Source organism: Merops nubicus, unplaced genomic scaffold (assembly GCF_000691845.1).
Source record: "Merops nubicus isolate BGI_N331 unplaced genomic scaffold, ASM69184v1 Scaffold48849, whole genome shotgun sequence".
Lineage (NCBI taxonomy): Eukaryota > Metazoa > Chordata > Aves > Coraciiformes > Meropidae > Merops > Merops nubicus.
In genome coordinates, this window is record NW_008634012.1 from 4,629 (window position 1) to 16,649 (window position 12,021).

At 38.6% G+C, this 12,021-nt stretch overlaps 1 protein-coding gene across 1 annotated transcript; it reads right to left on the reverse strand.

The window, feature by feature from the left end:
• Positions 1 to 2,319: 2,319 nt before the first annotated feature.
• Positions 2,320 to 11,097, reverse strand: LOC103780742 (polypeptide N-acetylgalactosaminyltransferase 18-like; the record flags this gene model as incomplete). Its single annotated transcript, XM_008948433.1, has 2 exons — positions 2,320 to 2,486; positions 10,905 to 11,097. Coding segments are annotated over 2 exons (360 nt in total), but the record flags the coding sequence as incomplete, so codon positions are not given.
• Positions 11,098 to 12,021: the final 924 nt, after the last annotated feature.

A 12,021-nucleotide genomic window follows, 5' to 3' on the forward strand; every position in this document is an offset into this window, starting at 1 on the left:
AATTGAAAATAGAATATTGTAAAAGCAAAAGTAAATTGTAAAATAAATATTTCAGGTCTTAAATTAATAACAAAAAAGCCCATAAATCATCCTTACAATTGCTCCCTTTCCTATTGAACATCCATCCTCTCCAAATGGATGCCTATTACAAGGCATATGTTATGGGATACAGAGGACTGAAGGAATTTAGTTTACTAGTGCAGGGAAGAGACATCAGAAAAAGGGTTAAAGGAGCTGAAGAAAATTGTGGAAAGACTTAAATTTCTCTAGGAGACTAGGTATCACTCTGCACAGTGTGATTTTGTATAGAATGGCATGTGACACCAAGCCAAGACAGCTACACCAAAGGTTACCTTCCTCTCCATTTCTTTCCTCCTGTTTGGGGCCAGGAACCTAAGGATTTAAGGCACTGGAGGGAAAGAATGGCAAGTCTGAATAATGAGCTCATCCAACCATAAGAATATGATACTGTACAGTACCAACAGCAGTACTAACAAAAAATGTGGCAGAACAGGTTTTCCTGAAAGATTAAGTGGTTGCTGTGATTTCTTATCTATTTCAGGTACGAAATAATGAAAAAGAATAATTTTGACAAGCCTAGAGAGAACAGTACAAAGTATATTTGTTAGTGAGCTCGTCACAGTGACAACAGGCTCTCAGAAACACTGATGCTTCTGACATTCTTCTGCAATGTGCCCACTCGAGTAACTGCCTGTAAATTATGGCAAATCAGAAAAAAATTAAAAAAAACCACTTTTTTCAGCCAGGTTATTTTTATTCTGCTGTGGCTGCCTTGTGGTCAGTTCCTCTGTGTCCAGAGGCCTTAGGCCCCGTGGCACCAATAGCCATTCAGATTCGCTGAGCTTCTCACCTGGCATTAACTGTACCTGTTTGGCAGAGGCAGGAATGAATTTCTCCAGCCACGTTACAGAGCCCACGTCACCAAAGCCGTACTTCAATTTTATTTTTTTTCCCTATCAAACTGCCATGTATTGCATGAGGGAATAGGCAAAAATGAAGGCCACCAAGAGTGTATCAATAAAACAACATGTCAAATGACTGAACTACATGTTGAAGCAAGTCAAGTCTACTTCAGTTCACAAGATGTTTCTGAATCATGTGTATGCTTGTGTACGTATGTTCATTTTTAATTGATTTTTTTTACGTCCTTCATAGCTTGCTGTTTCATGTGATTTTTCATTCACTTCATCGCATTGTTACATCATAAATTGTGCCATAAATTAAGAACAGCAACTCACAAATCCTGCATGCCAATTTACTCGCACTGTTCCCTAAGTAGACATTTTAAAAAAAGCTTGATCAGCGTTAGGTTTTCTAAACATATTATTATTCACTGGGACTTGAATTAGATTTTACATAAGCCTACATCAAGCTGGGTTTTGTGTGTACTTTAAAGAGTCAGGATTTCACTTCTTCCTTCACTGACAGTCAGCCAAAGAGGAGACTGTGAAGTACACAGACTGAGGTGGGGAACTTATTTACTTGTTTTCCAGTAAGGTCCTTTTCTGTACAAATCTGAGATGCACTTATGATCAGCATCAAGTCACAGGATCTAGCGACAGGGATCACATAACAGCTGTAACGATGGCAAGGATAAGAGAAACTCTTTGTTCAGCATTTTTCTTCAACATGATAAATTCAGATTCTCCTTGTATTTTAGTTTAGAATTAACCATCCCAGCAGAGGCTGGTTTTTCTTTTAAGTTCAGCATCCCATGGTTACTAAAATCTCACTGCTACAGCTGCCAGAAAAAATGACTTGAAAACAATGCCCAATATGGCCTCACTGACAAACACCTAGGCAAGTACTGAATAATCAGATATGGGCAGTTCATGGAGAGAAAAAATCTGAGTCCATGCAGCAGAAAAGCTGCAAGGTATATGCTGCCAATGAGAACAACCAGGAAACTAAAGGATATGTCTAAGAAACACAGAAAGATGTTTTATACAAAAGAGAAAGTGAGTAAGCACATGCAATCATACAGCTGAAATCAGGGGAGCACAGAAAGCATACGATCTTGAAAGCACTAAAAAAGAGAACTCCTTAGGTCTCTATTGTTACACACAAAATTCAGCTTACTGGACACCTTAAACATAGAAACAGCATCTTATCTTTGTATATACTACTTTTAACATGCTCCATTTGTGCACATCTGAAGACAGCCCAGCAAGACTATGGGCTGAAGAAGGGAGGAAATACAGTGACAGCATCTGAAATACGAATGAGAGGAGGGGCCAGAATTCAACAGTTCTCATGTATGATTCAACAAAGAAGAAAAAAGAACCAAAAACCTCTTACCATTATTACTGTTATCATCAACTAAAATAATCTCTTTGAGCAGGTGAGCAGGAGTCCTGTCAATGGCTGAGTGAATGGAGCGCAGAATCACTGAGAGAGCTTCATTAACAAATATGAATACAATGCTGACCTCAGGAAGCCTGTCAGGAAATGTAAGGTTTCTGCACCTGAAGAAAAAGGTTTAAAAAAAAAAAAAAAAGTAAACTGTTGGAAGTCATGATGTCAACAGAAACTGTTTCCAAGAAGTCTATCCCCAGCCCTAAGAATGATAAGAGAGATTCTATAGGCAGAGATGAGAAGGCTTACATATTCACTCAGATCAAATATAGGCAAGAACCAGAAGAATTACTATTTAAAGAAAATCCAGTCCCTGAAAACAATCTCCTAAATCTGCCTGTGCAGCAGCCAAGGCCTACAGTGAACTCCCTTTTACAGCTGAAGCTCAAAATCAGATGCAAACTCCTGTTTAAATGCAGCTTACAACAGCAGCTGTTCACAATGTCTTTCTGGACAGTGTAGACAGGAATAAACAGTTAGCCCCTCTGAGCTTCTTCTCAGAGCTAAACAGTCACAGCTCTACATACACATGTAAGGTTTCAAATCTTCAGGAGAAAATATAGTTGTCCACACCTGCCTCCTGGACTCTAGAATGAGTACTTTAACCTCTGAAATCATTCAGTATGGAAAGGTCATCTTCTGTGGTGAACAATCTCTAAAAGCACTGTTTAAAAACGCTGCCTAGATGACCGAGGAGGTGAAGCAGGCACCAAATGACTTGGGCTCAGCATTGTCAAATCTGAGGGGAACCTTTGGCAAATGTGAATTTTTAGGTGCCACCAGGGTTTATTGGTATATGAAAATAGGACTTTCAATGTGTGTATTTCAGACGCAAAGTGCGTGGGAGACCCCTGAACTTACAATCACAGTGCTATTTTTAAATACTAACCCACACAGTTTTCTGAAAGATGCTAAGACCATTACAGATCCAGCTCCTGGAAGAACAGGCATGTTCATAGCACACGGTGTGTGTGCACACTGTTCTGCACTGACGCAAAAAAAAAATCCATATGCAATCTGGATACTGTTACTTTGTGGACATCATCTCTTACACACAAGTTGTCACCTCTTACACACAAGACGTACAAATCTGCATGAGAACAATGAGAAATCATAAAAAATATTCTAGTCTCCCATACACCTTTATAAAGCAAGCACATTTCTTTTTAATATAATAACTGAAATTTAGCCAAGTTGTGAAAATTTGGCTTCAAGCGAATGATGAACTAGTTAACATTCTTAAATATATTGAAATAATTTTCAGCATTAGCCTGTAGAGAATGTACAAAGCCTGTTACTTTAGTGATTCACTTGCAGCCAAAACGCCTAGAGTTAAAATATGACCCAAACAATGCTACAGCAAATCTATTCTTTAGCTGTCTTAGCTTAGGCATACTAATATTTGTTATCATCAGCTATATCAATGTACAGAGAAGTTAAGAATGAAACTCTAGCAAAAATTGTAAGATATGCCTCCTATCTGATAAAAAGCAACAGTGATTTTGGAAATATTTTAAATGGCAAAACATCCATGTATAAACTGAAACGTTCAAACAAAATTTCTGCTTCTGACATGCCTTCCATCCATTTGTAGGAAATTATTAGTATTGATTTTCCTACCTGCATTAATTTACATTTTTTCAAATTAGATCACACTAGACAGGACAAGATTTTCCATTGTCTGGTGCCCTGTGCAGGTAAAAGCAAAGTGTTTAATGCTGCGAACGTCATTTGACTCCATTTCCTTCACTATACATTAAAAGACAACTACATACCATAAAATAGAATCAGGATTCCATTGTGTCTGATTTCTTTAGTCTTTTTAAATGGATTCATTTTCAATGAGGGTACATTCCTAAACTGAGTTCATGTTTTCTCTATTCCATTCAGACTCTTTTTATCATCTTTACTTCCAGCTTGAAATTACTTCTTTTTCAATGTGTGTAGTTTTTTAAAAATGCATGTTCCTGCTTACATTGTTTTTCATATCAGATGCCAATAAAAATTACCTACTTTTTTATTATTTAAACAAATCAGAATTAAACCCAGACACCTCAGATCACGTACAGAATGCAGAGCACTTGTGCAGTTTCACAAGTATGTCTGTCGTCTTCTTTCTGCCAAGCTATGAGGAACAGAATTCTGTAATACCAGGAGTGAAAAAGAAATAGCTACAGCTAAAGGGTGCATGTACACATGTATAAAACATGCTGAAGGGGAAACAAGGGAGGAAATTGTATGGATCAAAATCTTAGATCCATTCAGACCTAAAAATTGAACAGTTGCATGGCAACCAGCACTGTACAAGTTTCAGTGGTAGCTCTGCCTTGGACTTGTCCAGGAGCCTCAGACAAGATCCCTAATGTGCCCCTCCTCAAAGTGAGGCTCTTGCTAAAAAACCCAACCCACAAAGTATACAGCACATTTAAGTATTCGAAGTGATTTTTAAGTATAAATTCTAAATATTATTTAGAATTACAGTAATGAGTATCAATCCAATGTAGCTAAAAAATTACATCTAGCAAACCTGCTCTTCTAAATAACATTGGCTAATAACACTAAAGGAACAGTTGTCATAGTTACCAGAAATTCAGAGAAACTCCTGGTGTTTTATTTCAAGCACAACTCTGGTAAGTGGAGGACAACATACATTATGTATCTTCTTTCAAATATTTGCTCACAAGAAAATCATATTCCTCTAGAATGCATGCACTGTGCTAAGTCAGTTTAGCCAGTCACATTTAAATTAGTTTAGCATAACTATGCAGTAAGAACAACAGAGCAGGAAAGATTTCCTGCATTAATAACTTATCTCTCAGACATTCTACACATATGTCTGTCAATTATGAAAAATAAATATTTTCTGCCATTTTTGAGAAGCTTTCACTAAGAGTTACACGGGTATCAGACAACAATGGCAACTCAACATTGTTTTTGTTTTAATCACTAAATGATACCTAGTCCACATTTTGCTTAAAACAGGATGCAATAAAGCATATTGCTAAAACCTTTGGAGTTAAAGTTTTATTTTAAGAATGTATGTGGAAGGAAGCCTCAGTTCCAACACAATAAGAATTTCTCAGAAGCATAAGCAGAAAAAGAATTATAATTTCTTCAAGATCTGGTAGCATTTTGTCATCAACCAAAATGGCAAATGGGAGTTCAAGATGTATAGGATAAAAAAATAAATCCTATTCTAGCATATATGAAATAAATAACACTAAATCTCTTGCAAAAGAACTTAACAATATGCTGGCTCTGAACAACATAAAAAAAGGGCTTTTCCCCCCATTTTTGGAGGAGTACAGTCCATTATTACAGAACTACAGCCAGTAAGTCAGTACTTCTGCTGCAAATGTAGAAATCTTTGTGATCATCATCATCTTCGATGACAACGGAGCAAAGGCAGGCAAACAACCGTGTGAGGAATTTGAATATAGAATTACCACACAAGGACAAACATGGCTAATGGGGGGTGGGGGTGGGGTTGGTTAGTTTGGAGGTTTGGTGGTGGTGGTGTGTTCTGTTTTGTTTTTAATTCTCCTGGAACCAATCCCTAAAAACATATATAAAAAAATTAATATGGAAAAATTAGATAATAGTCAGGGAACTTGATAAATATGCAGATAAGTTCCAAGACTGTAACACAAGAGTGATTAGTTCTTGGTCTCCTAAGCACCTCACAGCACAGATTTAATTTTAACAGATTGATTCCCAACTCCTTTTAATAAAAGCTACTCATGTTGATAAAATTATACAATAAAGGTCCATTTTTTTCTTGGTACTTAAAAACAAGATCTTTCTCTGATTAAAGCAGTAAAAACAGTAAGCTGGGAGTTGATGATCTCAATAAAGGTAATTTTTCAATGGACATGAGAAGAACTCCGTATAGCTATTTGGTCAAAAATTGTTAGCCTCTAACAGTATTATGTCAGGGATTATTCTGAGTATGCTTTAATGTAAATGTAGAGCATTCACATATTCTACAAGAGAGAGATATGCCAATTACTGCATCACATCTTTCAGTTCAAGGAGACAATGGGGAATATCAAAAACCAGCAAGTATACATCATTATTAACTTAGGTTGCTATAGCAGCTTAGAGACTGCAGATGATTTGGTATCACTGCTAGAGATAGTAAACACTTCTAGAGCAGCCATTTGAGGAGACACATTCCAACAGGACAAACTGAAGCACAGACTGGAATCGCAGAGGGTGGCTGCACAGGCAGTACGCACCACTGCTAGGAGTCGGTTTGAAGGCAAAAGTGAGACAAGGAGAATCAAAGACAGAGCAGGTAAAGCGAGCAGGGAATATGACAGAATTAAACATTAAGTGTTTAAAAAGAATGCCAAATAATTTGGTAATTTTAGAAATTCAGTTGAAAACAACACAATAGGTAAAGTGTCAGGCTTTTGAGCTTTTTCTAAAGGACTAAAACATCAAATACAATATGCAGTATTTATGCCCTCTTTCATGAGAAGAAACAAAAGAACTAGGTCAGAAATTGATGGGGAGCCATATCTGTCACTAACATAAACCCAGCAAATCAAACTGTTTCACAGACATCCATGGAAGCAAACACTTATGGAACACAAGTCTGTAGGAGTGGGCTTTTATGGAGTAGAGCTAACATGCAAATGCTCAACCTGAACCTCACTATTTGAGATCACATGCTCTTCCTACATCACTTTTAATAAAGGAAAATCTACAAGTTCATAGAAGCCTCATGTTGTGTACACAACATCCAGGACTGCATATACCACTGTGATGCTGATGGACATTTTGGACAGATGTACCCACAAACAGCTTTTGTCCTAAAATGCATCACTCACCACCAATGCTTTATTTTTCTCCCTTGTAGTCATGTTCGCATTCAGTGGATTTCTCACCTGCTCTGTTTGTGCCCACTTTATCACAAACCTAATTCTGCGCTCTTCAAGGCTTCTCCCATTGTCCCTTGCCAAATTTAGCCTCAAAGTAACACAGTTTGGGACTGGTGAACTGTTTCAGACAAGAAGTATCGACAAAATGGCCAAAGCCTTTCTCTGCACAGAAAACAAGACATCTCCTCTGAGCTTGTCTAGATGCCAAACAGAACTGACTCAGTTAGGAAAAGGGGAAACCTGCTGCAAGCCAAATGCTATGCCATACTATTTAGCAATCTCCAAAGAAGAAAAAAACATCGGACCTTTAAATGTTTCTTTTCCTGCTCCACCCTTCCTGCCTGTGCTTCTTCATAAAATACTGTTTTTACCAAAGCAAATGTCGTCTGGCTGACTGCAGTTCCACTGACTGAAAAAGTTGCTTTATGCCTACTGGTCAGCTCCTCATATCATATCAGTTACGCAAAATAGTTCCTCTGCTGGGGTCCTGGTGGGCATCTCTTTATCCATTACCCCTCACTCTCTCATCACATAAGCAAAGAATGTTATCTCTCTTTCCCACAGGTGACTGGGCACACTGGGTCAGGCAAGAAAAATTTACAAGCCAACAAAGCAGAATGCTAAGTGCGTCCACTTGAAAGGAGATGTGGTAAACAGGTTTAGGATCCCTGAACAACCTAACTTTTAATGATGTATTTCTGAATGAGCTTGTTTGACATTTCACTCACTACAAGCTTTGTGGGTACTGCCTGCCCTGCTGAGAAGTAATGAGCACACACAACACAGAAGTATTATCCTGTTCCTTCACAAAGTAAGGACCACATTGCTTTCCTCAATGCTTCCAAGCTCGTTAGAGTCCCCAGTTATTTGTTAGTTTGCAATGTAGATATGTTACAGGCTAACAGATGCATGTAAAGGTGGTAAACAGCACCACACCCAATTTCAGGAGCAGAAAATAAATGGAGACCTTCAGTGAGACAGTGTAAGCAAAAATCCACAATACTGCCCATACTATCTACTAAGTACTGCAAAACCAGAGCCTACTTCTAGATGTGATGGTTACTTCAGGAGGCTGGGACATTCAGGGGAATTATTTATTATAATCTGTATAACAACATTATTTTGGACTGTGCTGGGGACCCCAATGTGCTAGCACAAATATTCACAGCAAAAAGTCATCAAATTCTGAATGCTTTATCACAGGACATGAGGATCATGGCTGTAGAGAGGCTTAGAAATCATTCTGCAGTACACAAGAAGGTTCCACTGCAAGATGTGACAACCGCTATCTGCTGGATGTTCTCTCACCTGAATGATGGCCACTTTTTTCCAAAGAAGCCAAAGTTCAGAATCTTGGGCAGAGTGCACTGCCCTAACTACTAAATGTGGTTTCCCACTTCTGCATGCCAGCCACACTGGAGGACTGGTCAAGTTCAAATATTTGCCCTCTCCTCCACATGTGCTGTGGCTCAACAATCTCCGATTGACTTCTGGTCTTCTCATGGCATTAAGTGTTGATAATACCAACCCACGAAAAACCTCTATGCTGCAACATGGGGTTATAACCTATGTGGAGTGGCCTTTCTCACTGCAGATCCTTGCAAAGAAATGTTGAGCTCCTCTGCTAAGTTTTGATGTGAACTCTCAGAGCACTGCAGGCAGAAAGAAGGTCAAGGGCAAGTCATACCAGTGTGATATAAAAGGGGCTATTAACACTACAAATCCTTGGCAGATCACTCAATTATCCCAGTCTCAACAGGGCCAAATCATTTGAATTACATTAGACTTCAGTTTTATGTATACTTTTGTTGTCTTTCCTTCTTCCTATACTTCCTATGATAGGTTATGAATACAGATGATAGACTACAACCGAACCCAGACATGTCTATATGAACCCCATATCTTTAGCTACCAGCCCACAAACCTTTGCTGGGATTCCAATGTCATGCTGACTTGCAGACACAGCCAAATCCAGGCTGATGAGCTTGGTTAGACCTAGGCTACCTCTGTCCAGAGCTACTGTGGTACCTCTCTCTGTCACATCTGTGCTTTCATGCATTTCTAGTCAGAACACAAATAACACAACTGACTAAGGTCCAGCAAAGGTGATTAACTTGGACTCTATGTCACTTGCTTTGTGCTCTCTTTAGACCAAGCTGTCCTTGGCTTTCACACTATGCTGCTTGAGCCTAATATCTGCCTGTGGATAACTGAAATACATTTATGTAGAGTCTGGAAGTGACTAATGCAACTGGCTTTAAAAACAAGTGCTACAAATCTTAAAAATTTATTATTGTAGTGGAAAATACACCCTCACCAGGTGTTTTTTTTCCCCACAATACCCATGCGTGTACTCTCACACAAACTGGAATTTACACAGTAGGAGAAGGAATTCTTTTCTCAGCAACGTGATTTCAGAACACCCTGTAGCTCTGTACTTCACAGGGAGCCGTAGATACAGCAAACAGTTGACGTATCTGACAACACAGTTCACTTCCCTCAGTACGAGAAGTTACCACATTTCAGTGTCACGTTACCTGCTTGCTCCTGAACACTAATAAAGTGGGGAGAATCTTCCTGAACTACCAGTAGTAAGCCATTATTTGGTATGTGTGCATCCATAAACATACTGTAATGTCCAACATGCTTCTGGCAGACAGTTAATTGAGAATCAAAAATTTCACAGAAATTAGGACCATGTTTCATTTCCAACTGGAGTTTCTTTTAAAATCCCAACCTTAATTTATTTCTTTCAGTTGCAGTAATATTAATTTTCTGTCTTTTTAATTTTTTAAAACCTATAGTTATAGAAAATTTAGGCTGAAATAATTCAGGAGAGTCATTTTAGAACAGATATAAGAACAGACACATTTCTGTCATTTATGTCTTGTTAGTGACAGAAGATTTATTTTTCCTCTAAATTAGTTTACCATCTCAAAAAAAAAAAAAATTGACCTTACAGACAGTGCTAAACCGACTTAGCCAAAACACAATATATTTGCAGGGATTTTTTATTGCCTTGAAGTCGCTATTTCAGCAAAGGTTGTGCACTCTCTTGGTCCCATCCATCTCACCAAGCCTTTGTGGAGTGACAGCGGATGTTATTTACACATGCATGCTTCCTAGCAGAGAACAGCCCAGTGAAGGAGGCTCCACGGGTTTTCAGATGGTACGTACTGCTTCACTAAATTGCGTATTTCACCACTAAAGCTCAACAGAGTTTCACCTGCTTACTGATCCTTATCAGACACTTCAGGGATTTCAAAAAGGACAGTTCTTATCTTCTTCCTATCTTGCTCAATCTTGTGATAAAACTGAAATTTAACATTAAAAAGTTATTCTTTTAGCTCTAAAACACTTGCTATCTAATCTAAATTGTAGGTGAGATTAAGGTTCCAGAGCATCCTGGTGAACTTTCAATGAATACTTAGTGGGATTTTAATTACTTAACTAGGGCACTCCAGCATTTCACGAGACATCTAAAACTTCCCACCTTCATAGAGCTGATAGAAATTACTCATTCTGGCCACTGTATGCAACCTACCTTCTGTGTGATCGCACAACCTAACACCTCCAGGGGACAGGAGCCAAGAGACCCTACACTCGAGGACCTGCGGTGCTGGGCTGAACGGCGGCACTCACCCGTGAGGCCGCAGGTCGGGCAGGGGCCTGTCCAGCGGCAGGCGATCGCTCAGGTAGGCGTTGTAGCCGTAGTACTGGAATTGCTTCAGCGCGACACGTCTGCTCTCAGGACTGAGATCCTGACCCCAGTGAGCAAAGAGAGATGAGTCAGTGAATGCTTCAGCGGGATTTTCTTCCACTTTTGGCGGAGCCTCTACAAAAGACAAAAAGAAACAATTTTAGACTTTTGTTCCAACAGTGCTCTAGGGACACTACTTTAAAAATTGTTGCTTTAGGGAGAACACCACGTGCTGCCAGTTCATAGCAGCCTGTAAGTCTTTACATAACACACCCTCACATTCCTCTCATGGCAGTGTAACTATTAGCACCTAAGGCTCAAAATTTAATATTCCAAATACAGTCAGCTGATAATTCTTTTTTAACACAATCAGACTAAAGGCTAGGATTGATAAATCTAAATGAATTTTAGAAAGATTCTTATCAAGCAATTTAGTGTTATTGTGTTTTTATACAGAAAGTTGAATTATTTAATTTTAGCCTGAATTATCTTGCCAGAAAACAAAGATTAAATTTTCAAAGGGGAAAAACAAAAACAAATTAAAAGAGACGGTCTGTACAGAACACACAAAATGGCTGCTGAAGTCTGTGTGTAAAATAAGTTGAGACTACAGATTCAACAGACAAAAAATTTACTCCACTTGGAATCCATTTTTAAATAGCAAACCAGTTTCAGTCACACAATAATTTTAAGGTCCAGTTTGCCAATCCAGACTATTTGAATTTTAAGTCCATATTTAGGAGTGTGCAATGATGCCACTGCGACAGTCACTTCTTAATATCTCTGTCATTATAAAATGTTTTTCTTCCACAAGGCCACGTGTCTCTGGTTGCTATAACAAACTGAGAAGAATAGAAACGATATACCTAGAACTTAATTTAAGGAGAGCTCCAGTAAAGCACAATGAAACACGGAAGTGGCAGTGTTTCATATCAAAGCTTTACCATTGAGAAAATGCCTTCCACGGCACAAGGGGCACTTTACAAAATCTGAAAAAATACCTCCATATTAGCTACAGACATGCAGAAGGCATCCAGAAGGCTGTGCTGCCATTCAGAG